Below are 26,252 nucleotides of genomic sequence, written 5' to 3' on the forward strand. Positions count from 1 at the left end.
CCCCGTGTCCCGGTGTGTGCCAGCTTGGCTGCCCGCCGGCCCTGTGTCCCGGTGTGTGTCGGCGCGTGCCAGCGTGGCTGCCTGCAGGACCACCATCCCAGCGTGGGCCGGCGTGGCTACCTGCCAGCCCCGTGTCCCAGGGGCTGGCGCATGCCCCGGGGGAGCCCCGCGTTGCCAGGATGCGGCCGGTGCTGGCAGAGCCACGTGGCCGGGTCCCACCGAGGGAACTCGCTCGGTGCCGGCGGCCGGGGTTGCAGCACCTACAGGGTGCCGGGGAGGGTGCCGGGGAGGGTGCTGGACCCCTGCCCGTGGTGCAGGATGCACGGCCTCAGCTCCCGGCTGTCCCAGCGCTGGGTTCGGCCGCAGCTGCGCGGTGCCACCGGGCTTATCGCCACGGCCAAGCCTGGCACCGACACCGGCCACGCCGGAGGGTGAGTGCGCCATGACTCCCTGCCACGGGGCCTGGGGGGGGGGGGGAGCGGGTGGCGGGGACCCCCCTCGGTGCCGTGGTGCGGAGCACCCAGTGCCACGGCGAGGGTCCGGCTGTGCCGCGGAGCCACCGGCAGCAGGGCCCGGTGTGGGGCTGGCGGGAGGGGGGGGGGTGGCACAGCCTGAGGTCCCTCTGCCTCCCCCCGGCAGCGCCGCCACCCCCCGCAGCTGGACGCTGGACCCCTCCGGAGACTGGTATTACTGGTGGATCAGCGTCATGGCGCTGCCCGTCCTCTACAACTGGATCGTCATCGTCTGCAGGTGCCGGAGCGGGCGCCGGAGGGGGGGCCGCGGGGGGGACATGGCGGGGTGGGGGTGGGGATGCTGTTTCCCCCCCCCCAGCACAGTCCCAGCCACGGTGACGCCGGCAGGTCCTGCTTCCCGGCCCTGCAGGAGCAGCACGCGGGGCTGTGGCTCGGCCTGGACGCTCTCAGCGATGCGTTCTACCTGCTGGACATGGCCGTGCGCCTCCACACTGGTGCGTGACGCGCCCCGACGCGCCCCGACGCACCCCAACACGTCCCGACACACCCTGACGGTGTGACCCCATCCATGTCCCCATCCGTGGTGATCCCCCATCCCTCGTCCCCATCCATGGCGGTCCCCCATCCCTCGTCCCCACTGGTGGTGGTCCCCCATTCCTCATCCCAATCAGTGGTGGTCCCCCATCCCTCATCCCCGTCCCCAGCGTCCCTCCTGGGCACAGCACCCCCCTCTCCAGGGCTTCCCCCCGGCACAGGGCCGGTCCTGACCCTCCGCCCCCAGCCTTCCTGGAGGATGGAATCCTGGTGCGGGACCGCGGCCGCATCCGGCGGCGCTACCTGCGCTCCTGGTGCTTCCCCTGGGACGTGGCGGCGGTGCTGCCCACCGACCTGCTCTACCTGCGCCTGGGGCCGGCGGCGCCGGCAGTGCGCGCCAACCGCTGCCTGCGGGCGCCGCGGCTCTTCGAGGCCTTCGACCGCCGGGAGACGCGCACGGGTCACCCCAACGCCTTCCGCGTGGCCAAGCTGATGCTCTACGTCTTCGTGGCCATCCACTGGTATGGTTGCCTCTACTTCGCCCTCTCGGCCCGGCTGGGGCTGGGCACCGACGCTTGGGTCTGCCCCAACGCCAGCCGCCCCGGCTTCGCCCGCCCGCTGCGGCAGTACCTCCACAGCTTCTACTTCTCCACCCTCGTCCTGGCCACCGTGGGCGACACGCCGGAGCCGCGGCGCGAGGAGGAGTTCCTCTTCGTCACCGCCGGCTTCCTCCTGGCCGTGCTGGGCTTCGCCACCATCACGGGCAGCATCGGCTCCGTCATCTCCAACATGAACGCGGCCGACGCCGTCTTCTACCCCGACCCGGAGCCAGTGCGGCGCTACCTGCGCTCGCGGGGGGCGGGGGACCGGCTGGCGCGACGGGTGGCCAGCTGGCACCAGCACCTGCGGGCGCAGCGCAAGCTGCCGGCGGAGCGGGCGGTGCTGCGGCACCTGCCGCGGGGGCTGCGGGCCGAGGTGGCGGCCGGCGTCCACCTGCCGGCCTTGCGCCGCGTCGGCCTCTTCCAGAGCTGGGAGCGGGGCGTCCTGCGGCAGCTGGTGCTGCGCCTGCGCCCCCAGGTCTTCGGCCCCGGCGAGTTCGTCTGCCGCCGCGGCGACGTGGGGCGCGAGATGTACTTTGTCCGCGAGGGCCGGCTGGCCGTGCTGGCCGAGGACGGCGTCACGCAGCTCGCCGTCCTGGGCGAGGGGCTCTACTTCGGGGAGATCAGCCTCATCAACATCAAAGGTGAGACCGCCGCCCCGCCGCCGCGGCGCCCACCGGCCCCCTCCCCCCTCCCACCTCAGCCCTGGCATCACGGCGGCCCCCCCGTCCCCCCAGGGAACACCTCGGGGAACCGGCGCACGGCCAACATCATGAGCATTGGCTACTCCGACCTCTTCTGCCTCTCCAAGGAGGACTTGGCGGAGGTGCTGGCCGAGTTCCCCAGCGCCCGGGCCATGATGGAGGCCAAGGGCCGCCAGCTGCTGCTCAGCATGGGCAAGCTGGACGTGCACGCCGAGGCGGCGGCGGAGGCGGCGGCGGCGGAGGCCGAGCGGCGGGTGCAGGGCCTGGAGCGGGCCCTGGAGGAGCTGCAGAGGCGGGCGGCACGGCTGCTGGCGCAGCTGGAGTCCGGCGCCTTCAAGCTGGAGTTGCGCGTCCAGCGCCTCGAGGGGCGGCTCCGGCGGCGGCCGCGGCGGGACAGGGCAACGGGGCCTGACAAGGCACAGGATCCCACCGGGGCACAAAGTTCCGCCAGGGCGCTGGGTCTCCCCGAGGTGCAGGGTCCCAGCGGGGTGCAAGGTCCCACGATGCCACAGGGTCCTTCCCGGGGACAAGGTCCTGCTGGAGGATGGGGTCCCACTGGGGTGCAGGGTCCTACCAGGGCGCAGGGTCCCCCTGGTGCACAAGGTCCCACCGGGGCACAGGGTCCCATCGGTGTGCAGGGTCCCAGCAGGACACAAGGTCCCCCCAGGGTGCCGGGACCCCCCAGGGCGCAGGGTCTCAGCAGGGTGCAGGGTCCCAGCAGGGTGCAGGGTCCCACAGTGCCACGGGGTCCTACCTTAGGACCACGTCCTGCTGGAGGATGGGGTCCCACCAGGGTGCAGGGTCTCAGCGGGGTGCAAGGTCCCACCAGGGTGCAGGGTCCCATCAGTGTGCAAGGTCCCAGTGGGATACAGGGTCCCAGTGGGGCACAAGGTACCCCCAGGTCACAGGGTCCCACCAGGGTGCAGGGTCCCACCAGGGCACATGGTCCCAGTGGGGTGCAGGGTCCCACCAGGGCACAAGATCCCCCCAGGGCACAGGGTCCCCCCAGGGCACAGGGTCCCAGTGGGGTGCGGGGTCCCCCAAGGGAGTGGGGTCCCAGTGGGGTGCAGGATCCCGCAGGGGGGCAGGGTCCCATCAGGACACCAGGTCCCCCCAGGGTGCAGGGTCCCCCCAGGGCGCAGGGTCCCAGCAAGGCACAGGGTCCCCATGGGGTGCGGGGCATGGGGGGCCCAGGCCCCCGGCGCTGAGGGTTCCCTGGGGGGGGAGAGCAGTGACAACAGCCACGGGGTGACTGTGACAACCATTGCTGGGTAACATTGACAGCCGTTGCTAAGATACGGTGGGTTGTTCCTGAACTGGGACATGATAGGATGGGATGGGATGGGATGGGATGGGATGGGGCCAGGACCATGGAATCATGGAGGGGTTTGGGTGGGAAGGGACCTTAAAGATCATCTCATTCCACTCCCCTGCCCTGGGCAGGGACACCTCCCACCAGCCCAGCTTGCTCCAAGCCCCGGCCAACCTGGCCTTGAACCCCTCCAGGGATGGGGCAGCCACAGCTTCTCTGGGCAACCTGGGCCAGGGGCTCACCGCCCTCACAGCCAAGAATTTCTGCCCGAGATCTCAGCTCAGTCTCCCCTCTTGCAGTGGAAACCCCTTCCCCCTCGTCCCATGGCTCCCCTCCCTCATCCAGAGTCCCTCCCCAGCTTTCCTGGAGCCCCTTGAGGGACTGGAAGGGACTCCAAGGTCTCCCCGGAGCCTTCTCTTCTCCAGGCTGAACCCCCCCAGCTCTCTCAGCCCGTCCTCCCAGCAGAGGGGCTCCAGCCCTCCCAGCATCTCCGGGGCCTCCTCTGGCCCCGCTCCAACAGCTCCGTGTCTCTCCTGTGCTGAGGCCCCAGAGCTGGAGGCAGCACTGCAGGGGGGTCTCCCCCGAGCGGAGCAGAGGGGCAGAATCCCCCCCCTCGCCCTGCTGCCCACGCTGCTGGGGATGCAGCCCAGGCTGCGGGGGGGTTTCTGGGTTGCCCCAGCGCACGGTGCCGGCTCACGGCCGGCTTTTCCGCCCCCCAGCACCCCCAAGCCCTTCTCTCAGGGCTGCTCTCCGTCCCTCCATCCCCAGCCCGGGTTTGTCCCCCCGTGCAGGGATGGAGCAGAGAGGGACAGGGACAGGGGCAGGGACAGGGGCAGGGTGAGGGGGGGCAGAGGCAGCACCGGGCTGTGCCGGGGCGGGGGCGGCGCGGGGGGGCCGGAGGCTCCCGGAGAAGCGGCGGCGGGTACCGGGAGGGGACCAGAGGGGGGTCGGGGGGCAGCTCGTGTCCCCCAGCCCCGGTGCCGCCCCCAGGGGCACCCGCGGAGAGCAGCCACGGGTGCCGGCACCGCTCGGTGACAGCCCCCCGGTGACAGCCCCCCGCTGACACCCCCCCCGGTGACAGCCCCCCGGTGACAGCCGCCGCTGCCCCAGGAGCTCCAGGGCGCTGCCGTGCGGACACCCCTGGCCAGCACCGTGCGACACCCCCCCCCCGAGCCCCCCGACCCCCCCGCCCCCGCCGGCTCCTTTCGCCGCCCGCTCCCCGGTCCCCCCGGCGCCCCCGGCGCCCCCGCCCCCGCCAGCCCCGTCCCCTGCATCCCCCGCTCCCGCCGCAACCCCCCCAAGCCCCCCCCCCCGCTCCCGCCGCCGCCCCCCGCCCCCGGCCCGCCCTCCGCCGGCGCCGCCCCCGTTCACTCTCCCGGCGGCTCCGGAGCGGAGCGGAGCGGAGCATCTTCCCGGTGTCTCCTCCCGGGGCCGCCGCCATGGGCGCGGGGGGGCTCTGACGGGAGCCCCGCCGGCGCCATGGACCCCCGGCGCCTCAACGAGTCGCTGCAGGAGCTGCTTTGCCGCCCCGGGAACGGCTCCGCCACCGGCACCGGCCCCGCCACCGGCACCGGCGCCGCCGGCAACGGCTCCGCTTGCGACCTCCTCCGCCGGGGCCTCCGCGGGCCCCCGGCACCCAAAGGTGAGATCGGGGGGGAGGGGGACGGGAGGGACCCCCGCCCGCCCGCCCGCCGCCGTTCGTCCCGCCGTGTCTCCCGTGCCCCGGGAACCGGCACCGGGACCGCCGGGCAGTGCCGCTGCACCCCGCCGAGTCCCCCGGTGCCCCCCGGTTCCTCCCGCAGTGATCCCGGTTCCCCCTGGTTGGTCCCGCCGAGTCCCCCGGTGCACCCGCCCGCCCCGGTGCCTCCCGGTGCTCCCCGTCCGCCCGCCCGGTGCCTCCCGGCGCACACCGCCGTGTCTCCCGGTGCATCTCATTCAGCCCGCCCTGCGTCCCCGCTGCAGCCACAGCACCCCCCGTACCCGCCCGTATCCCCCCTGTGCCCCCCGTCCCGTCCCGTCCCGTCCCATCCCATCCCGTCCCGCCGGCCGCTCTCCCCAGCCCCGGTCCCCGCTCCCGCTCCCGCACTCCGGGCTGGGGCACCGCGGGACGGGGACGGTGCCGGTGGGAGCCCGGCAGGGCTGAGGGGTCTAAGCTGGCCTCAGCCCGGGGCGGGGGGACGCGGGGCTCTGGCCGGGGGGAGCAGCGGGAAGGTGGAGGGTCCCCGGGACCCCCATCCCACCCCCCCGCGCCGGGGCTCGGCGAGATGCAGCTGCGGCACCGGCACCGGCTGCTGTTCAGCTCCCGGAGATGGGGAGCCCCAGTCACGTCCCAGAGCGGCGGGGGCTCGGGGGTGCGGGGGCACAGGGGTGCGGGTACCGGGGTCCACGGGCAGCCACGTCCCACCGGCACGGCCGAGGACTCGGCCCGGCGATGGGCAGGACGGGGCAGCACCGCAGCTCCAGCCCCAGCACCTGCCTGGCACCCGGTACTCCAGTGCTGGAGCCCGGCCCAGCCGGTGGCATGTCTGCAGGGCTGAGCTGGTGGCAACCGGGGCATCCTGGTCCCTCATCCGCTGTGGTGGCAGCCAGGGCATCCCGGTGCCATGTCCATGACAGTGGCAGCCGGGGCATCCTGGTCTCTTATCTGCTGCGGTGGCAGCCACACGGAGGGAATCCGGGCAACTGGCTCCCAGCTCCCCACCGAGCCACCCGGCCATGGCTGGAGCCCGCCAGAGCCCAGGTGCCCGCACGGTGCTTGGCCACGTTGCCCCCCTGTGCCAGGGTGCCACTGGGGTGCAGGGGGCATCTCCTCGGCCATGCTGCCCTCTCGTGCCACGGTGCCCTGCCGGGGGGGCATCACTTCGTCCATGCCACCCACCCGTGCCGGGGTGCCGCCGTGGTGCCGCCGTGGCTTCCCGTGACCCTGCCACCCGCAGACCTGGACCTGACGGTGCGCGTCCTGCTGTACGCGCTGATCTTCCTGCTGAGCGTCTGCGGGAACGCCCTGGTGGTGGCCGTGCTGCTGCTGAACCGCCGCCTGCGCACCGTCACCAACTCCTTCCTGCTCTCCCTGGCGCTCAGCGACCTGATGCTGGCGCTCTGCTGCATGCCCTTCACCCTCGTCCCCAACCTCATGGGCACCTTCGTCTTCGGAGAGGCCGTCTGCAAGCTCATGGCCTACCTCATGGGTACGAGGGGGCGGCAGGCAGGGGGGGGGAGGCACCGTGCCGTGCCGTGCCGCGCCGCGCCGTGCCGTGGGCGCTGACCCTCGCTGCCCGCAGGCGTCTCCGTCTCGGTGTCCACCTTCAGCCTGGTGGCCATCGCCATCGAGCGGTACAGTGCCATCTGCAACCCGCTGCAGTCCCGCGTCTGGCAGACGCGCTCGCACGCCTGCCGGGTCATCGCCAGCACCTGGCTCTTCTCGGCGCTGCTCATGCTGCCCTACGCCGTCTACAGCACCACGCGCGCCCTGCCCGCCCGCGGCGCCCGCCCGCCCCTCAGCCAGTGCACCCACGACTGGCCCAGCGAGCAGGTCCGGCAGGCCTGGTGAGTGTCCCCGGCTCCGGCGCCCCCGCCCGCCCCCCCGGCACGAGGAAGGGGGACGCCGTCCGACCGCCGGCCCCGTCGCTGCAACCGGGCTGGCGAGGGGGCCGCCGAGCGACGGGCGCTGCGTCTTCCAGGTACGTGCTGCTGCTCCTCGTCCTCTTCTTCATCCCGGGCGTGGTGATGATCGTGGCGTACGGGCTCATCTCCCGCGAGCTCTACCGCGGCATCCGCTTCGAGCTGGACATCAAGGGGGAGGCTGGAGGTGAGGGGCCGGGCCGGCGTGGGGCATTCCCTGGGGACCCCTCCCTGCGCCGCGGCCCGTCCCGACGCCCCGCGGAGGCTGCTCTCGGGCTGCCGCGGGCTCCCGCGGTGCCGCGTCCGTGACGGCGTCCCCTCCGCCCCACAGCCCAGCGCAACGGCGGCGGGGAGCCGGCGCCCGCCTGCGACGAAGGGGACGGCTGCTACCTGCAGCTCTCCCGGCCGGGGGGCGCGCTGGAGCTGCGGGCGTTGGGCGCGGCGGGGGCGCAGCAGGAGCGGGCCCGCATCAACAGCTCGGAGGCGAAGCTGGTGGCCAAGCGCCGCGTCATCCGCATGCTGGTGGTCATCGTGGCCATGTTCTTCCTCTGCTGGCTGCCCATCTTCACCGCCAACACCTGGCGCGCCTTCGCCCCCCGGGCGGCCCAGCGGGCGCTCTCGGGGACCCCCATCTCCTTCATCCACCTCCTCTCCTACACCTCCGCCTGCGCCAACCCCCTCATCTACTGCTTCATGAACCGCCGCTTCCGCAAGGCCTTCCTGGCCACCTGCGCCGGCTGCCGCCGCGCCTGCCCCCGCCGCCCGCCCGAGGAGGAGGTGGCCGCCGCCAACACCTCGCTCTCCAAGTTCAGCTACACCACCGTCAGCAGCCTCGGGCCCCCCTGAGCCCCCCGAGCCCCCGCCCGCCCTGCCGCCCTCCCCTCCACCCACCCCCCCCCACGCCTGGTACAGCACCCCCAGCCTGCAGCACCCCCCAGGAGCCCCCCGACCCTCTGCCCCAGGACCCCCAGCAAACCCCGGGACCTCCAGCTCCAGGCGCCGCCGTGCCCCGGCTGGGCGGGGGGCAGGGACGCGGGGCAGGGGCTCCCCCCGGGGTCGGGCAGGGGGGTGGGGGGATCGCGGTGCCCCCAGCCCAGCCCGGGGTCTCCCTACGCCGCTCCCCGGCTCCGGCCGCAATAAACTCGCCCTGCGCCCGCCGTCGCCCGCCTGCCCCGATGCTTCCCACCGTGCTCGGCCCGGCACCGGGGGGTCTGCGGGGCCAGAGCCAGGCAGGACGGTGGGGGTGGCACCGCTCGGGGCCGTGGGGCCGGGCCCCTCCGCTGTGGGGATCCCCGAACCCCTCCGGGCAGCGGCTGGAGGAACGGAAGGGAGTGGGGACAGCCCCGTCCGGGACACCCCGCCGGGCTCCACACCAGCACGGCACGGAACAACACCTGCGCAGCACTGGCACCGTACGGCACCGCAACGGATCTGCAGCTGGTGGTTCCCGGGCAGCGGGTGATGCCGTGTCTGGGGAACCTCCCCGGTGAATCCAACCACACCGTGCCACCGGGACCGGGCAGACACACGTGCACACACACACACACACACACACACCCTGAACACAACGGCAGCCGCCACGGGCACTGGGTGCAGGGACAGAACCGCAGGGGTAGTGACACCACACACAGCGGGGGCAGGAACCCAAAGGGACTCCATCTCCTACAGTTCCACAACGACACTCCATCTCCTACAGTTCCCACAGAGACTCCATCTCCCACAGATCCCCAACACACTCCATCTCCCACAGCTCCCCAAAGGGACTCCATCTCCCAGAGTTCCCATCGACAATCCATCTCCCACAGTTCCCACAGAGACTCCATCTCCCACCGTTCCCCAACGACACTCCGTCTCCCACAGCTCCCCAACAAGACTCCATCTCCCACAGTTCCCAAGGAGACTCCATCTCCCAGAGTTCCCCAACGACACTCCATCTCCCACCATTCCCCAAGGGGACTCCATCTCCCACAGTTCCCACAGAGACTCCATCTCCCACAGTTCCCCAACAACACTCCATCTCCCACAGTTCCCAACGACACTCCATCTCCCACAGTTCCCAAGGAGACTCCATCTCCCACAATTCCCCAATAACACTCCATCTCCCACCATTCCCACAGAGACTCCATCTCCCACAGTTCCCAACGACACTCCATCTCCCACAGTTCCCAAGGAGACTCCATCTCCCACAATTCCCCAATAACACTCCATCTCCCACCATTCCCACAGAGACTCCATCTCCCACAGTTCCCAACGACACTCCATCTCCCACAGTTCCCACAGAGACTCCATCTCCCACCGTTCCCCAACGAGACTCCATCTCCCACAGTTCCCAAGGAGACTCCATCTCCCACAATTCCCACAGAGACACTCCATCTCCCACCGTTCCCCAACGACACTCCATCTCCCACAGTTCCCAAGCAGATTCCATCTCCCGCAGTTCCCACAAAGACTACATCTCCCACGGTTCCCCAAGGGGACTCCATCTCCCACAGTTCCCGAACAACACTCCATCTCCCACAGTTCCCAAGGAGACTCCATCTCCCACCGTTCCCCAAGGGGACTCCATCTCCCACAGTTCCCACAAAGACTCCATCTCCCAGAGTTCCCCAACGAGACTCCATCTCCCACAGTTCCCCAACGACACTACATCTCCCACAGTTCCCAACGACACTACATCTCCCACAGTTCCCACAGAGACTCCATTTCCCACAGTTCCCCAACGACACTCCATCTCCCACAGTTCCCAAGGAGATTCCATCTCCCGCAGTTCCCACAAAGACTACATCTCCCACTGTTCCCCAAGGGGACTCCATCTCCCACAGTTCCCCAATGACACTCCATCTCCCACAGTTCCCATCGACACTCCGTCTCCCACAGTTCCCCAACAAGACTCCATCTCCCACAGTTCCCAACGACACTCCATCTCCCACAGTTCCCTAAGGGGACTCCATCTCCCACAGTTCCCCAAAAACACTCCATCTCCCACAGTTCCCAAGGAGACTCCATCTCCCACCGTTCCCCAAGGGGACTCCATCTCCCACAGTTCCCAACGACACTCCATCTCCCACAGTTCCCAAGGAGACTCCATCTCCCACAATTCCCACAGAGACTCCATCTCCCAGAGTTCCCCAATGACACTCCATCTCCCACCATTCCCCAAGGGGACTCCATCTCCCACAGTTCCCCAACGACACTCCATCTCCCACCGTTCCCCAAGGGGACTCCATCTCCATTGTGTCCAAGGGCACTTGGTCTTTGATCCTGTTGGCGATGGTCAATGACGTGATGATCACATCACGGCGATGTGGCAGGATGGCTCCTATGACTGGAGTGTTGGAATGGAGGGATACAGGCTCTTCAGGAAGGATGGGCAGGGTAGACATGGAGGGGGGGGGGGTGTCGTCCTCTATGACTGGGGCTCCTGGAGCTCCACCTGGGGATGGATGAGGAGCCAACCGAGAGCTTATGGGTCAGGATTAAAGAGAGAGCAGGCAGAGGTGACGTTACAGTGGGGGTCTGCTACAGGCCATCTGACCAGGAAGACGAAGCAGATGAGGCCCTCCATAGACTGACAGGAGCAGCTTCATGTTCACAAGCTCTGGTCCTCATGGGGGATTTCAACCACCCCGATACCTGTGTGAGGGAGAGCACAGCAGGGCATAAGCAATGCAGGAGGTTCCTGGAATGTGCCAATGATCGCTTCCTTCTCCAAGTGATAGAGGAGCCAGCAAGGAGAGGAGCCATGCCGGACCTTGTTCTCACCAACATGGAGGGGCTGGTGGGGAATGTGAAGGTCAAGAGCAGCTTTGGCTGCGGTGATCATGAGGTGGTGGCGTTTGAGATCCTTAGGGCAGCAAGGAGGGCAAGCACTGGACTTCAGGAGAGCAGACTTTGGGCTCTTCGGGGATCTGTTTGGCAGAGTCCCGTGGGATAAAGCCCTGGAGGGAAGAGGAGCCCAAGAAAGCTGGTTAATAGTCAAGGATCACCTGCATCCCGACAAAGAGGAAGTCCAGCAAAACCGCCAGGAGGCTGCAGGGATGAAGAGGAGCTCCCAGACAAGCTCAGACAGAAGGAGGAGGCCTACAGAGGGCGGAAGCAGGGGCAGGTAGCCTGGGAGGAATGCAGAGAAGTGGTCCGGGCAGCCAGGGAGCAGGTTAGGAAAGCTAGAACCTAGGCGGAGTTAAATCTGGCCAGGGGTGTCAAGGGCAACACGAAAAGCTTCTCTAGGTATGGCCGGGCCAAAAGGAAGACTGGGGAAAACGTGGGCCCACTCAGGAAGGGAACGGGAGAGCTGGTCACCCGGGACAAGGAGAAGGCTGAGGTACCCAATGACTTTTCTGCCTCGGTCCTCAGCGGTAAGGGCTCTGAGCACGCCACCCCGGGCGCAGGGCAAAGGCAGGGGCTGGGGGAATGAGGAAAACCGCGCACTGTAGGAGAAGACCAGGGTCGAACCCAACTGAGGAACGTGAAGATGCACCAGCCCAGGGGACCTGATGAGGTTCATCCACGGGTCCTGAGGGAGCCGGCAGATGAAGTTGCCCAGTCACTATCCATCGTATTTGAGAAGTCGTGGCAGGCTGGTGAAGTTCCCACTAACCGGAAAAGGGGATACATCACCCCCATTTTCCAAAAAGAAGACTGAGGAAAGACATGGGAAATAAGGAGGCGACTGATGACAGCCCACCAAGGGCAAATCATGTCTGACAAATGTGGTGGCCTTCTGGGATGGTGTTACAGCGCTGGTGGATAAGGGAAGAGCAACTGACATTATCTACCTGGAGTTGTGCAAGGCGTTTGACACTGTCCCGCACAACATCCTGGTCTCTACATTGGAGCCATGGATTTGACGGACGGACCACTCGGTGGATAAGGAACTGGCTGGATGGCCGCACTCAGAGTTGTGGTCAACAGCTCAATGTCCGAGTGACGTGCAGCGATAGTGGTGTTCCTCAAGGGTCGGTGCTGAGATCAGGGCTGTTGGCGACACAGATCTGGGGATTGAGTGCACCCTCAGCCGGTTTGTTGATGACACCAAGCTGTGTGGTGTGGTCGGCACGCTGGAGGGAAGGGATGCCATCCAGAGGGACCTGGACAGGCTGGAGAGGTGGGTCTGTGTGAACCTCATGAAGTTCAACCAGGACAAGTGCAGGGTCCTGCGTGTGGGTCGGGGCAATCCCAAGCACAAATCCAGGCTGGGTGGAGAATGGATGGAGAGCAGCACTGGGGGGAAGGACTTGGGGGTGCTGGTGGACGAGAAGCTCAGTATGAACGAGCAACGTGCGCTGGCAGCCCAGAACGAGCCATGAGACGACGGGGAAGGGTTTTCCACTGCAAGAGGGGAGACTGAGCTGAGATCTCGGGCAGAAATTCTTGGCTGTGAGGGCGGTGAGCCCCTGGCCCAGGTTGCCCAGAGAAGCTGTGGCTGCCCCATCCCTGGAGGGGTTCAAGGCCAGGTTGGCCGGGGCTTGGAGTGACCTGGGCTGGTGGGAGGTGTCCCTGCCCAGGGCAGGGGGTCGCACTGGGTGGGCTTTGAGGTCCCTTCCCACCCAAACCATTCTGTGATTCTGTGATGGGGCCAGGCTCTTTTCAGTGGTGCCCAGTGACAGGACAAGGGGTAAAGGGCACAAACTTGAGCATAGGAAGTTCCACCTAAACATGGGGAGGAACTTCTTTCCTGTGAGGGTGGCAGAGCCCTGGCACAGGCTGCCCAGAGAGGTGGTGGAGTCTCCGTCTCTGGAGACATTCCAAACCCGCCTGGACGCGTTCCTGTGCCACCTGCTCTGGGTGACCTTGCTCTGGCAGGGGGTGGGACTGGGTGATCTCCAGAGGTCCCTTCCCACCCCGGCCAGTCTGGGGTTCTGTGCCGACAGCTTTGCAGGTCCCCAGCTGGAACGCAACATCTCAGAGCGGAGCCAGCGCTGGGGCACACGAGGGATCGGGTCCAACGCCGACGAGATCCTCGGATCCGTGTCTCAGCAGCGGGGCCCGAAGCTGCCCAGCGCCACGTCAGCCCACGGGCAGCGTCCGAGACACCGGCTGTGCCGCAGGTGGAGCAGCACCGAGACGCGGCTGGGCTGAGGGGCTGGGGGGGGCTCAGGCTGCGGAGGAGGGGAGCAGCCGGGGAAAGGCAGCACCGGCAGCGGCTCTGCCGTGATGGCTTGGCAGGGGCGGCCAACGGGCACCTCCGGGAGAGGAATTTCTGGCACCTGGAGCTGCGCCGTGAGCCCACGACCCACAACGACGAGACACCCCGAGGGTCTTCTCCTCTGTCGCCGCCCCTCGAACCACCGGGTCACAACGAGGATTCTGCCCCCGCGCCCGGCTCACGCTCCCCGGTGACGCAGAGGGGCTTGCCACGGCTTTTGTCCGTAATCCGATTAGGAGCAATTACGTGGATCAAAATTAGCGCACGTGCGCGAGGAAAACGACGCGATCGCTATTAAAGACAGCGGCGTTTCTCTCCCGGCTGACGGCTCGGCACCACCCGTCTGCCGGAGCCGTCCCGCGCCCGGGGAAGGAGCCGGCGTTTGCTGCGCACGGCGGCTGCAGACGCAGGGGGAGAAGCCGCCTGGTTAACGGGGGGGCCGGGTTTGGGAGGCGGACGCTGGAGCCGCCAGGCAGCCCAGAATAAATCATCACTGGAGAGCCTGGAGCACTTGAATCCATAAATTTTAGGAGAAAAGGTGCTGCAGATAAATCTTTGAGTGACTGACGGGCAGCCGCGGGGCCAGCGGCCGTGTGTCCCACACCACAAGCAGGGGACAGCGGTGGCCAGCGGTAGCCGTAGCTGGTGCCGCAGAAGGTCCCTTTCCCACAGCCGAGGAACGGCCACGTTAAAGTTGACCAGGAGGCAATTTTTCGGACAGCAGAAACTTGTGAGATTCGTTTCAGTTTCTTTAACAGTGAAGCTGTGGGTTCGGGGTGAGCAGGGAAGGACGAGGAGCTGGGAAGGACGAGGAGCTGGGACAAGGAGCTGGGAAGGGACAAGGAGCTGGGAAGGGACAAGGAGCTGGGAAGGGCGTTCAGCATCTGCCAGCACATCACACTTCTTTGAAGCCGACAGACTCGAGTGTCTCGCAACGTGCTCCCGCCCTTCGGCCACCCCTGCTGCCGCTCCGCGCCTCTCCCGGTTCGAGAGGGGACCGTGGGGGTGCCCTGGTGCGTCCCCCGCTGCTGCCTCCCCTCCTTCTCCCGGCGCTTGGGCACTCGGGTTGCTGTTTGACTACTCCCCCCCCCCGCTCACCGAACACCGACCTGTCACCGAAACAGCCGCCGTCCCCTGGGGATCTCCCTCCCCACCACCAGCGGCACAGCTCAGAACCTCGATTACCCGCGTTGGCTACCTCGGGGCTGGGAACAGGCTTCCTCCCCCCACTCCGCAGCCAAGCCCGACCACTCGTGCCCAGGCTGAGCAGCGCTGACCCCCCCCCCCAGGGTCTCTGGTGCCTCCCCTGACCACGTCCTCCCACGGGGAAAAGCGGTCCCTCTCCCAGCACCTCCCAGCTGCCGACCTGCCCGTGTCCCCCCGGTGCCCGGGGACCTTGTTTTGTCGTCAGCTGGGCACCCCCCACCCCCGCCACGCACGGCTCCGGGGGCCAGTCACCGCCGGCAGTGGGACTGACCCTCGCCGATGGCACGGCTCGCAGCTGGCCATGGCCACGGCCCAGCCGGGTTTGCCATCCGCGGGTGCCTCGCCAGCCGTCCCACATCCCAAAACAGGCCAACCCGGAGGGGGCTGCAAGTCCCCGGGGCACACGATGGCCAGCTCTGCCCTCGGTTGCCGGGACCGGCCACACTGGGCAGCCGGAGCCGGGTCTCTGCCGTGGGGAGCAGCCATGGGTCACCCCCGCACGGAGCCCGCAGGCTGCGGCAGCGTTTTAACGTCAGGGCGTGGGTGACCGCGTGGGGTACACGGCACCGGCTGCGCCCCGAGGCCTGTCCCCGAGCACCGGGGCAGCGTCCGCAGGATTCCGGACAGGGTTGGTGCTCCTGCCCTGGGGCGGCTGCTCCAGGCTGGGGTCTGCACCTGACCTTTTCCCAGGTGACTCCGTACAGCTCGCCGGATCCTCGTCACGGAGGAGAAGGTCTGGGCTGATGGAAGACTTAACTGGAGGAAGGAAAGAGACGGTCTGTACCCAGGTCCCTCTTCCTCAGCACTTCTGAGAGCTTGAAGGAGAAGCAGAACGGAGAATGCCACCCGCTCTCTTGATTTTGGCCTTTCCCAGAGCTCTGGGCTGTAAAGCAGCTTTCCAAGGAACCACCACAGTCCAAATCGTGGCGTTTGGAAGCAAACGTGACCACAGAGTCGGCCAAGACTCGCCCTGTCTGTGGGGCTCTCCTCGCCCTCGCTCCTTCCCCAGCCCCAGCCACATCCCTGCCCTCTGCCGGCCCCTCTCCCAAGCTCCCGGGTTCAGCCACCACCGCCCGCCCCACGCCGCGCCCGGGGCCAGGCCTGGGGGATGGTTCCACTCCCCGAGGACGGGCTCGTCCCTGCAAAGCTGTGACCCGCAGCCTGTTCCGATGCCGCCAGACACAGTGGGGAGAAAAGGGTCCCCGGAACCAGCGATGCCAACCCTCAGCGCCGGGGAGAGCGGCCCGTGCCCCTGCAGGGTGCTCCGACAGGAGGGACCAGCAACGCCAGGGCCCTACTCACCCTCACGGCCCGTTAGCAAGACGTTAACAAAGAGATGTTTTATTAGCGCCAGGAAACCGTTTCCTAGAAGTACCAGCACCCCAGGCGTGGAGCAGGGAAGCCCAGCGCCAGGGCTGTCGGGACAGAGTTCAGGTGGGCCAGACAGGCAGGCACGGCCATTTCTGTCTCGGTGTCCCCCGTGCCCCCCGCCAGCACGGAACAGACTCAGCCAGTGCCGGGAGGCTCCTGGCGCCAACACACCGGAGGACGCAGACCCGCAAGGCTGGATCTCGGAACCGAGGGGATCTGCTGCCCCACACCAGGAGGACTGGCAGCGTGCAGGGGCCCGGGCCGCGCTGCAGCACCGAGACGTTCCTTCTCCCATGGGTAACGCGGGGCCAGCTCCGTCCCGCAGCCCCCCTCGAAGGCTCAGGACAGCGGGTTCAGCCGTGCTACGTGCCGCTGCCTGGAGCCCCTTGCGAGGGTCCACCAGGGCCCGGAGCCGCCGGCGGGTCGGGAGCGGGTCCAGCTCCCCCAGCCCCATCCAGGGCCGGTCCCTGGCCCGTGGATGCCACGCTGGCCTCGTAGTCGGCGACGCGGCGCTGCATGATGGAGGGCATCAGCGCCACGTAGGCGCGCATCAGGCGGTGGTTGGCATGGACCAGCTTCCCGGCGCAACCATCCAGGCACTGCTCCTGCGGGACGGGAGGGTCAGTGCGGCCAGGGGCTCCCTGGGATCCCCAGGCCGGGGCTCCTGCAGCCCGGGGCCTCACCTCGCTCCCGGTGAGCAGCCGGTAGTTGAGGTTAGAAACGCAGTGCCGGAAGCAGAGCTCGGTCATCCGGTTGTAGACCAGCAGGAAATCCCGCAGCTAGAAGAGGCAATGCCGGTGGACATTCACCCCAGCCCCACTGCGGCACCAGGACCCCCTAGTACCCCTGAGACCCCCTGGGACCCTGTGGGAGCCCCAGACACCCCCGGGCACTCAGCATCCCCCGGCACCCCCTGGCACCCCCCAGCACTCAACATCTGTCGGCAACCAGGACCCCCCTGGGACTCCCCGGGGGCCCCCGACACACAGCATCCACCAGGACCCCCTGACGCCCCTTGGCACTACCAGGACCCCCTGACACTCCCCGGGACCCCCCGACACCTCCCAGACAACCAGGACCCCCTCCGGGACTCCCTGAGAGCCCCTGACATCCCCCGGCCCCCCCTGGGATCCGGCACCCCCTGACACCCCTGATACTCGCCGGCAAACAGCACCCTCCGGGACCCCCTGACACCCCCTGGCAACCGGGTTTCTCCCGGACACCCCCAGCACCCCCTGACACCCCCCGAGACCCCCTTAGCAGCCCCCAGAACCCCCTGCCCCTCCCCCAACACCCCCCAGCACACAGCATCCCCCCGGGAGCCTCTGACACCCCCCGGCAACCGGGACCCCCCGGTACCCCCTGACAACCCCCCGGGGCTCCCCAACACCCCCCGGGGCTCCCCAACACCCCCCGGCACCCTGGACGCCCCCCCCGGGACTCCTCAGCAGCCCCTGACAACCCCCGGGGCTCCCCAGCAGCCCCCAGGACCCCCTGATACCCGCGGGGAGCCCCTGTCCCCCCGGCACTCAGCTTCCTCCGGGACCCCCGACGCCCGTCCCCCCGTTACCGGCCCTCCCGCCCCGCACCGGCCGCGCTCACGCTGCGAAGCTGCTGCTGGTGCTCCGCCGCCGGGTCCATCCCGGGCCCGGCCCGGTCCTGCCGCCCTCGGCGGGGCGGCCCGCGCGCTGCAGAGGCGCTTCCGGTGGGAAAGGAACGTCACTTCCGCCCGGCGCTGCCGAGTGACGCCACGTCCGGCCGCGACTCCCGCCGGCGGCGTGACGCGCTTCCGGCGTGTCCCGGGCCGAGGCGGAGCGGGGGCGGCCCACGCCGGGCGGGGGGCCCGCGGCGCCGGCGGCGGAGGTGGGCGGCGGGGACGGACCGGGCGGGGACGGACCGGGCGGGGACCGGGCGGGTGAGCCCGGCTCGCGGGGCAGCCGCCCCCGCCGCGGGGCCGGGGACGGACCGGGACGGCCGATCCCCGAGGACACCGCGGGACGGGCGGGGGGACGCGGCCCGTCGGGGCTGCGGGGAGGCGGCCCCCTCGCTCGGGGGCCCGGGCAGGCGGTGCCGGGCTTTGCCGGCCGCCCCCCGGTGAGCGGGTCATGCCCCGCAGGTAACGGGGCAGGGCGGGTTCCGGCCGTTGGAATGTGCTCGGACCGGTCTGGGCGCCGCGGGGCCCCGCCGCTCCCCCCGCGCTGCGGACGTGGCTCCGGGCTGTGGGCCAGCAGCGGCTCCGCTGCAGAGCCCCGCTTGTCCCGGGCAGGGTCTGTCGCCCTGCCGGGGCACAACGGCCGCTGCGGCGCCGCGGGGTCCACGCGGGGCCGGGACCCCCTTCTCCTGCCAAACCGTGAGCGCCGAGGGGCGGGGGGGAAGGCGCCGGCCGCGCTCCGGGGTTGTGAGTTGGGGCTGGCGCAGCTCCCCCGGGACGTGCGGCTCCACCGGGAGCGTTCTGGGAGCCGGGTGGCTGCGGGCAGGGCCGGGGCGGCGCGTCCCGAGGGGAGGCTTGAATGTCTTCAGCGCGACCCGAAGGAGGGGATCAGGTTTGCAGAGGACACCGAGCTGGGCAGGAGTGTGGATCTCCTTGAGGGTGGGACGGCTCTGCAGAGGGACCTGGCCAGGCTGGATGGATGGGACAAGGCCAGTGGCGTGAGGTTCAACAAGGCCAAGTGCCGGGTCCTCCTCTTGGGTCACCCCAACCCCATGGACGCTCCAGGCTGGGGGCAGAGTGGCTGGAGAGCTGCCCGGGGGAAAAGGACCTGGGGGGTGTTGGTCGACAGCAGCTGAATATGAGCCAGCAGTGTGCCCAGGTGGCCAACAGCATCCTGGCCTGTGTCAGGAACAGCGTGGCCAGCAGGACTGGGGCAGTGATGGTCCCCCTGTACTTGGCACTGGGGAGGCCCCACCTCGAGTGCCGCATCCAGTCTTGGGCCCCTCACTACAGGAAAGATGTTGAGGTGCTGGAGCGTGTCCAGAGAAGGGCACCGGAGCTGGTGAGGGGTCTGGAGCACAAGTCTTGTGAGGAGCGGCTGAGGGAGCTGGGGGTGTTCAGCCTGGAGAAAGGGAGGCTGAGGGGAGACCTTCTTGCTCTCTGCAACTCCCTGAAAGGAGGGGGTAGCCAGTGGGGGGTCGGTCTCTTCTCCCAAGGAACAGGTGACAGGACAAGAGGAAACGGCCTCAAGTTGTGCCAGGGGAGGTTTAGGATGGATATGAGGAAAAACTTCTTCCCCAAAAGGGTCGTCAAGCACTGGAGCAGGCTGCCCAGGGAGGTGGGTGAATGCAGACGTGGTGCTGAGGGACGTGGGTCAGTGCGTAACTGGCAGCGCGGAATTAACAGTTGGACTTGGTGATCTTAAAAGCCTCTTCTGACCAACGCGATTCTACGACAATGCCGTGCTGTGGAGGGCAGTGGTGCAGGAGGCCCCAGGGCAGGCGGGACCAGCTCCCCCCATCCCCTGCCTGCTCCCTGCCGTCGGGAGCTCAGCCCCAGCCTTGGCCTGGCTCGGGAAGCTGGGGGTCCCCGGCCAGGTGAAGCCCCAGGGCCCCGGCCGCAGGGGGGTGGTCTCCGTCCCTGCTTGGTGCCCGGTCTCACAGCAGCGTCCGTGTCCTCGCAGGCCCTGAGGATGTCGGACGGGATCATGAGCAAAGCCGCCACCATGGAGATCCCCATCAGCAGCAACGGGGACACGGGCAGCCTGCCGGAGGACGACGGCTTGGAGCAGGTTTGTGGCTGGGGCCGGGTGGGGACGTGACGGACCCCGGGCGCTGTTTTGCGGGCTGTGTGGGGCGGGCCGTGCCGTCCCCAGCCCTGCGCCCCAGCGTTCCTCCCTCTGCTCCAGGACCTGCAGCAGGTGATGGTGTCGGGGCCCAACCTCAATGAGACCAGCATCGTCTCTGGCGGCTACGGGGGCACGGCTGAAGGCATCATCCCCACCAGCACCATCAAAGGTAGGGCGGGCTGCGGCGCAGGCTCGTGCGGCCGGGGCTGGGGCGGCGGCGGGGGAAGCCGAGGACGGTGCTGCGCCTCCTGCGACGCAGAGGTGGGAGGGGAGAGGCTCTGTCACGGGACGGAGGGCACAGCTCGCCAGGCTGCGGGAGCCTGTGGGAAGGCAGCTCGAGCTGCAGGGCCCGGGAGCCTGGTCCCTCTGCGGGGGCACGGGCTGCGGCGGTGCCAGGCAGGGAGGGCTGGACCCCGGCCGGGCCTCGCAGCGGGTCGCGCGCGGGCAGGAGCTCTGTCTCGAGCCTCGGCCGCTCGGTGCAACACCTTCCTCCTCGGCACGGTGGCTCCCTTCCCCTCTTCCCTGGTGGGCTGGGGCTCTGCGGAGGGGTTGCTGGGGGGTGGAGGGGCCGCTACCCCCTCCCCCTCCTCCAGGCTCCCCGCAGGTGGTGCCTCGCAGGAGGGCTGGGCTGCGGGCGCTCTCCCCACTTGCCGCGTGGGGGTCTCCCTCCTGCTGTGGGGAGCCCGTCGGGTCGCGTGGGGCACCGCGAGGTGCCTGGGCTTCACACTGCGCGGGGGCGCAGCAGCTCTTGGGTCCTTCCCAAGGCGAAGGAAGAAGCTCTTTACGCTGAGGGTGGTGAGACACTGGCCCAGGTTGCCCAGAGAGGTGGTGGAGGCCCCATCCCTGGAGACATTCAAGGCCGGGCTTCATGAGGCTCTGAGCAACCTGATCTAGTTGAAGATGTCCCCGCTTACTGCAGGGGGGTGGGACTGGATGGCATTTAAACCCCATTCCAACCCAACACAGTCTATGATTCCTCCGGTGGCAGGGAAAGGCTGCGGTGTCCCCCCTCTGGCCCTGGGGAGCTCTGGGGATGCGCCGGTGCCGGTTGTGCCGTGAGGAGGCAGGGATGGCTGCCCGCAGAGGGACGGGGCAGGGGGGCTGTGAGTCACACGCTCTCCTATTTCCTCTCCTCGTTGCTCAGGGCGGGTCCTGGGGCTGCGGGTGCTGTGACAGCGGGTCACAGCTGCCGGTGTCCTGGGTCCCCTGCACCCCCAGGAGCTCTGCCCGGGCAGCGGTGGCCCAGCAGGTCCGCCATAAGCATCGGTGCTGCTGGGCTGGGCCAATCCGGCACTGCCGGGGCGGCTCTGGCACAGCCGCATCTCTCGCCCTCTGTCCCTCGTGGTCCCGCTTCGCACAAGTCTCCGGCCCCCGACTCTGGCCCCCGCAGCAGACGGCTTCTCGCCCCCGGCCACTCCGTGCTGCGCTGGAGTGAGGGGTTTGCGCAGGCAGAGGGGACGGCAACGTTTGCTCCCAGCCTACTGAGGCCGAGAGCAGCACGAGCGGGTGGCAGGAGGAGGCGTGTGCCGTGTTTGCCATCGCCGTGTCTCTGCCACATCAGTTCACGGGGCACAGCGAGCCTGGCTGCGGGGACGGAGGGAGCGGGGAGGGAGCACCCGGTGCGGGAGGTGTCTGTCTGTCCGCCAGCCGTGTCTTCTGATTTCATCTCACACTCATCTGCTCCCGTTGCTCTCCCCTGCTGCCGTCCCGCCCGCACACTCATCCTCCGTCCTGGCCGTCTGCCCCCCCCCCCCACCCCCGTGCCCGTCCCACCGCCCCGTCTCCTCCTGCCCCTCTCTGCTCACGCCCGCCAGCCCCTCCATTTCCAGGCTGTCTTGTCCAACCTCACCCACCCCGAGGACCATCCGTCTCCCCCAGCGCATCTGCCGCCAGCAGGATGGCCAACCAGGCTGGTGCTTCAGCAGGTACTGCGCCCGCCCGGCCCCTAGATGGGGCTCCACGGCCCCCCCAGCCCGGGCTGGGCCCCTCGCCCCAGCTTGGGGCGCCTGGTTAGCACTGGGGTCCCTTGGGGGCACCTCCATGGACACGTGGCTGCAGCCGGACACGGCCACCGCTGTGGGGGGCGGCGAGCCCGCTGCCGCCGGAGGAAGAGCTGCCGGCACTCGCCTGCCCCAGCGGCTGCAACGGGGGTCTCGGTCCCGGTGCTGGGGGGAGAGAACGGCGCTGCCGGGGTCCCGGGTGGCTCAGGGGTGAGACCCGGGCGGTGCCCGGCTGTGGGACATCACTCCTGCAGCCAGGAGCCCACACCTGTGCTCCCCCCGGGCGCTGCCGTCGCCTTCTCTGTCCCACTCAGCGAGGAGGCCGCTGAGGGCGGCGAGGAGCGCGGTGCAGCACCGGAGGTGCCGGGGCCCCGTCGGTGGGAGCGGGACTGGCGGCGAGGCAGCCACGGGGCCAGGCTGGGCTCGGTGCCTTCTGCGGGGTTGCCTGCCAGCACTGCCAGGGCCTTGCGTGGGACCCTCTGGAAGGGCTCGCAGGAGAGGGTTCCTTGCGCGGGCGCCGGGTCGGGACACCGGTTAGCCGGCACGCAGCACCGCGAGACCTCCTGGAGCCCGGAACGCCGCCGGCTCATCCCCTCGCTGCAGCGGGGCAGAGCCGCGAGGTGCCCGGCGCTGAGCGGGTGCGGTGGCAGCTTCCCAGGCAGGGCAGAGCCGGGTGCTGCCCAGACCACGCGTCTGTTGTGCCTGGGCTTTGCGGAGCCGCAACGCGGCCCTGCGGGGGTCCTGCGCCCCTGGCAGGGCCCCGAGCCCTCCTGCGAAGGCAAGCGGGGCTTTTGGGCAAGCGGCCGGGCTGTGCCCTCTGCGAGCACTGCCGCCTTGCTGAGCTGGCGCCGCGCGGGGCTGTGTCTGTTCCAGGCTCCGGGCTGCACCAGCCCCACGCCGGCCCGGCCGTCGGAGGAGAAGAAGTCGTCCGTGGCATCGCCGTGGAGAAGTTTGATATTGTCAAGAAGTGGGGCATCAACACATACAAGGTGAGCCGAGGATCCGGGCCCGTGCCAGGAGCGACGGAGCAGCGGGAGGTGGAGGATGTCCCCGGGAGCCTCCCCGCAGAATCCGTGGGGGCAGCTCCCCGGGGCGCTGACGCCTCTCCCTCGCCCCGGCAGTGCACCAAGCAGCTGATCTCGGAGCGGTTCGGGCCGGGGCTCCCGCACCGTGGACCTGGAGCTGGAGACGCAGATTGAGCTGCTGCGGGAGACGAAGCGCAAGTACGAGTGCGTGCTGCAGCTGGCGCGGGCCCTCACCAACCACTTCTACAGCCTGGTGCAGACGCAGCACGCCCTGGGGGACGCCTTCGCCGACCTCAGCCAGAAGTCCCCCGAGCTGCAGGTACCGAATCGTAGAATTGTTGAATGGTCCAGGTTGGAAGGGACCTTCCAGACCATCGAATCCAACCATCAACCCAACACTGACAAACCCACCACTACCCCATGTCTCTCAGCACCACGTCTGCCCGGCTTGTAAATCCCTCCAGGGATGGCGACTCCACCCCTGCCCTGGGCAGCCTGGGCCAAGGCTTGACAACCCTTTCAGTGAAGAAATTTCTCCTAATATCCATCCTAAACCTCCCCTGGCACAACTTGAGGCCGTTTCCTCTTGTCTGAAGGTCTCCTCCCTGCGTGCCCGCTGGCAGCGGCGTGTGCCTCGCCTCCGCCCTGTGTGCCGGGGGGAAGGAGAGCCCAGACCCAAACCGGCCTCAGGCTCCGTGGCACAGCCGGGGCGGCTCCCTGCGCTGCAGCACCCCGGATGCGCCCGGGGACGCGGGAGAAGGCTGGGATAACCGTGCTCGGCGAGGGCAGCGGGCAGGGAGGGTGCGGAGGGCCGTGGTGTCCCAGCACCTCCTCGGGGCAGGTGGGCCGGCTCTGGGCACGTTGCCGGTTCGGACCCTGATTTCTCCTCCTCCCCTCCCAGGAGGAGTTCGGTTACAACGCGGAAACGCAGAAGCTGCTCTGCAAGAACGGAGAGACGCTCCTGGGCGCCGTCAACTTCTTTGTCTCCAGCATCAACACGCTGGTGAACAAGACCATGGAGGACACGCTCATGACGGTCAAGACAGTACGAGACGGCCAGGTAGGAGGGCGCTTGGGTACCGACGGGCGTCCCCGGGGGCACGGCGGCGCCCCGGCCTGGCCGTGACAACCGGCCGTCCCCCGCGCAGGCTGGAGTACGACGCGTACCGCACGGACCTGGAGGAGCTGAGCATGGGCCCCCGCGACGCCAGCACCCTGTGCCGGCTGGACGCCGCCCAGAGCCAGTTCCAGAGCCACAAGGACAAGTACGAGAAGCTGCGTGCAGATGTGGCCATCAAGCTCAAGTTCTTGGAGGAGAACAAGGTGGGGGAGGGCTGCGGGGCTGGGACGGGGCCGTGGGGCGCAGTGCTGGGAGGGAGGGGGGGGGAGTTGGCCGTGCACTCGCCGCATCCCTTGGCCCTGCCGCCTTGCGGCCGCCTGCCTAAACTCCCTCTTTTTGGGTGGGCAGCCGGAGCCCGGGCAGGGGAGCACCCAGCCTGGGAAGCTGGGAGAAGGTGGGCGAGCTCCCGGGGTGGGGGGGGGGCTGCCAGCATCTGATTTCCACCCCTGCCCCCCCCCATATTCTCCCCAGATCAAGGTGATGCACAAGCAGCTGCTGCTCTTCCACAACGCCATCTCCGCCTACTTCGCCGGGAACCAGCAGCAGCTGGAGCAGACCCTCAAGCAGTTCAACATCAAGCTGAAGACCCCCGGTGCTGAGAAGCCCTCCTGGCTGGAGGAGCAGTGAGCCCCCCCCCTGCCCCCCCAACCCCTGCCGCCCCCGCCAGCTCCGGCGGGGGTGCACCACGGACCTCAATTCTGACCCGGGGCTGCGCTGGGGGGGGGGGGGAGCGGGCGGCTGCGAGCGCGGCCCTGGTCCCGCTCTGGGGCTCCGCATCCCGCTTCGGGGCAGGCACAGACCCCCCCGGCGTCCCCCCTGCCCCCCTCGCTGGGCCGCGCGCCCCAGCCCCCGCCGCACACTTTGGGGTGGGGGGGGGACACTCCGCAGCTCTCCCTCTGCCTCCCGGGGGGGCAGGACCGGAGCATGCCCCCACCGTGTGCGTTTCCAAATGAAGACGAAGTTCTGGGGGGGGGGGGGGGGGCAGCACCGGGACAGCCGGGTCCCCTCCCTGTCCCTGGGGGGCTGCGGGCTCCCTGGGGGGCTGCGGCTGGCAGCCGGGGCTCCCGCCTTCTCTGCCGGCTTTGGGGCTGTTCCGACCCCCCCCGGGGCTGACCCAGGTGTTCCCAGGCTCTTGTGCGGCCCCCCCTCCCCCCCCCCAGCTCACACTACACTCCCGTGCGCAGGGTGGCCTGTGCCCGCTCTCGGGGGGCCACCGCCTGCCCCTCCTGGCCCGCTCTGTGGCAGGGTGGCTGGGGGGGGTGGTGGGGGGGTGCTGGCCAGGTCGTCCCCCCCCCCCCCTGCACCGGGACCCGGCCCAGGGACCAAACGGCGGCCGCGTCCCCCCGCGGTGCATGTCGGTGCTGGGGGGGGGGCCGCGGGGCAGGGGCTCTGTCCTGCCCCAGCCGTCGTTGCCCCCCGCCCCCCCCCGCGGCCGCACGCAGCACTTGGGGCACTTTCTCCTGAGACAAAAGGGTTTGTTTTTTCTTGCTAATTTAATCCCTGGTAATTTAATGTCTGGATCTGACAAAACCCTCCCCCCCCCCCCTTTCCTGGTGAAGGTCTGACCCCCCCCTTCCTTCTTCCCCCTCCCCCCCCCCCCCCCAACTTCTGTAAGATTCCAGAATAAAACGGTACGGATCACTTCTGCCTGCGGAGCTGGGGGGCTGCCCCCATCTGTGTCCCCATCCCCCCCACCCCCCCCCCCAGGGCTGGAGGCTGATGGGGGGAAGGTGGAGAGGGTCTGGGGGGGGGGGGGGGGGGGGGGGGGCGGCTGGGCGGGGTTCGCCCTTCCCCATCCCCCTGGAGCCGCTGGAGGCCCCGTTGACCCCCAGGGGCTGCAGCCGGGAGGGTCTGGGGGGGCAGGGGGGGGGTGCTGGGATCAGGTGGCTGTGCCCCCCCCCCCGGCCCCTGCGTGGGCGCAGCCATGCCGGGGTGAGCGTCGGCGTGGGGGGGTCTCGGGGAGCTCAGGGCTCCTCCGGCCCCAAGGTGGGGGGGGTGGGGGGGGGGGGGGGGGGAGGGGTCGGCACGGGGTCCTTCTCCGTCCCGGGGGGGGGGGCACCGGGAGTGTCCCCAGGAGCTGGGACTCGGGAGGGGGGGGGGGGGGGGGTCGGCGCCGCCTGTCACGATAGTCCCGACGGCAGCGCCGGGGGGGGTCCCGCGGGGCGGGCGCCTACAGCGGGGCCGGGCTCCCCCCTCCCCGGGTGAGGAACGCTGCGGGCCGGGCACCGAGCGGCACCGGCCCCCCCCCCCCCCTTCCCCATGGCTCCCTTCGGCTCCCCCCGGTTCCCCGGGGGCGGGACGGGGCGGGCGGAGCCGCGGGCGGCCGCTGCCCCGTCCCCGTCCCGTCCGTCCCGTCCCGTCCG

At 69.3% G+C, this 26,252-nt stretch overlaps 4 protein-coding genes across 5 annotated transcripts; 3 read left to right on the forward strand and 1 right to left on the reverse strand.

The window, feature by feature from the left end:
- Positions 1-318: 318 nt before the first annotated feature.
- On the forward strand, positions 319-4,657 carry CNGA4 (cyclic nucleotide gated channel subunit alpha 4). The gene is made up of 7 exons (XM_054187726.1): positions 319-431; positions 640-750; positions 861-967; positions 1,255-2,250; positions 2,344-2,698; positions 2,795-3,230; positions 4,613-4,657. The coding sequence occupies exons 1-7, from the start codon at positions 319-321 to the stop codon at positions 4,655-4,657; spliced, it is 2,163 nt and encodes a 720-aa protein (XP_054043701.1).
- Positions 4,658-5,101: 444 nt separating this feature from the next.
- CCKBR (cholecystokinin B receptor) lies at positions 5,102-8,089 on the forward strand. The gene is made up of 5 exons (XM_054187729.1): positions 5,102-5,264; positions 6,559-6,810; positions 6,904-7,168; positions 7,303-7,430; positions 7,575-8,089. The coding sequence occupies exons 1-5, from the start codon at positions 5,102-5,104 to the stop codon at positions 8,087-8,089; spliced, it is 1,323 nt and encodes a 440-aa protein (XP_054043704.1).
- Positions 8,090-15,919: 7,830 nt separating this feature from the next.
- Positions 15,920-17,683, reverse strand: TIMM10B (translocase of inner mitochondrial membrane 10B). 2 transcript variants are annotated; one of them, XM_054187728.1, is made up of 3 exons: positions 17,555-17,683; positions 16,649-16,744; positions 15,920-16,570 (listed from the first exon to the last, which is right to left on the reverse strand). In XM_054187728.1, the coding sequence occupies exons 2-3, from the start codon at positions 16,712-16,714 to the stop codon at positions 16,328-16,330; spliced, it is 309 nt and encodes a 102-aa protein (XP_054043703.1). In that variant the 5' UTR covers positions 16,715-16,744; positions 17,555-17,683; the 3' UTR covers positions 15,920-16,327. The 2 variants fall into 2 exon arrangements, with proteins under 2 accessions (XP_054043703.1, XP_054043702.1); XM_054187727.1 differs by having other exon boundaries at positions 17,568-17,677.
- Positions 17,684-19,013: 1,330 nt separating this feature from the next.
- ARFIP2 (ADP ribosylation factor interacting protein 2) lies at positions 19,014-24,539 on the forward strand. Its single transcript, XM_054187730.1, is given in 10 exon segments — positions 19,014-19,234; positions 19,580-19,687; positions 19,805-19,913; positions 22,618-22,733; positions 22,866-22,895; positions 22,897-23,088; positions 23,671-23,811; positions 23,813-23,829; positions 23,918-24,092; positions 24,361-24,539. Coding segments are annotated over 10 exon segments (1,110 nt in total). The 5' UTR covers positions 19,014-19,168; the 3' UTR covers positions 24,517-24,539.
- The last annotated feature ends 1,713 nt before the right edge of the window (positions 24,540-26,252 follow it).

Source organism: Rissa tridactyla, unplaced genomic scaffold (assembly GCF_028500815.1).
Source record: "Rissa tridactyla isolate bRisTri1 unplaced genomic scaffold, bRisTri1.patW.cur.20221130 scaffold_689, whole genome shotgun sequence".
Taxonomy (NCBI): Eukaryota; Metazoa; Chordata; class Aves; order Charadriiformes; family Laridae; genus Rissa; species Rissa tridactyla.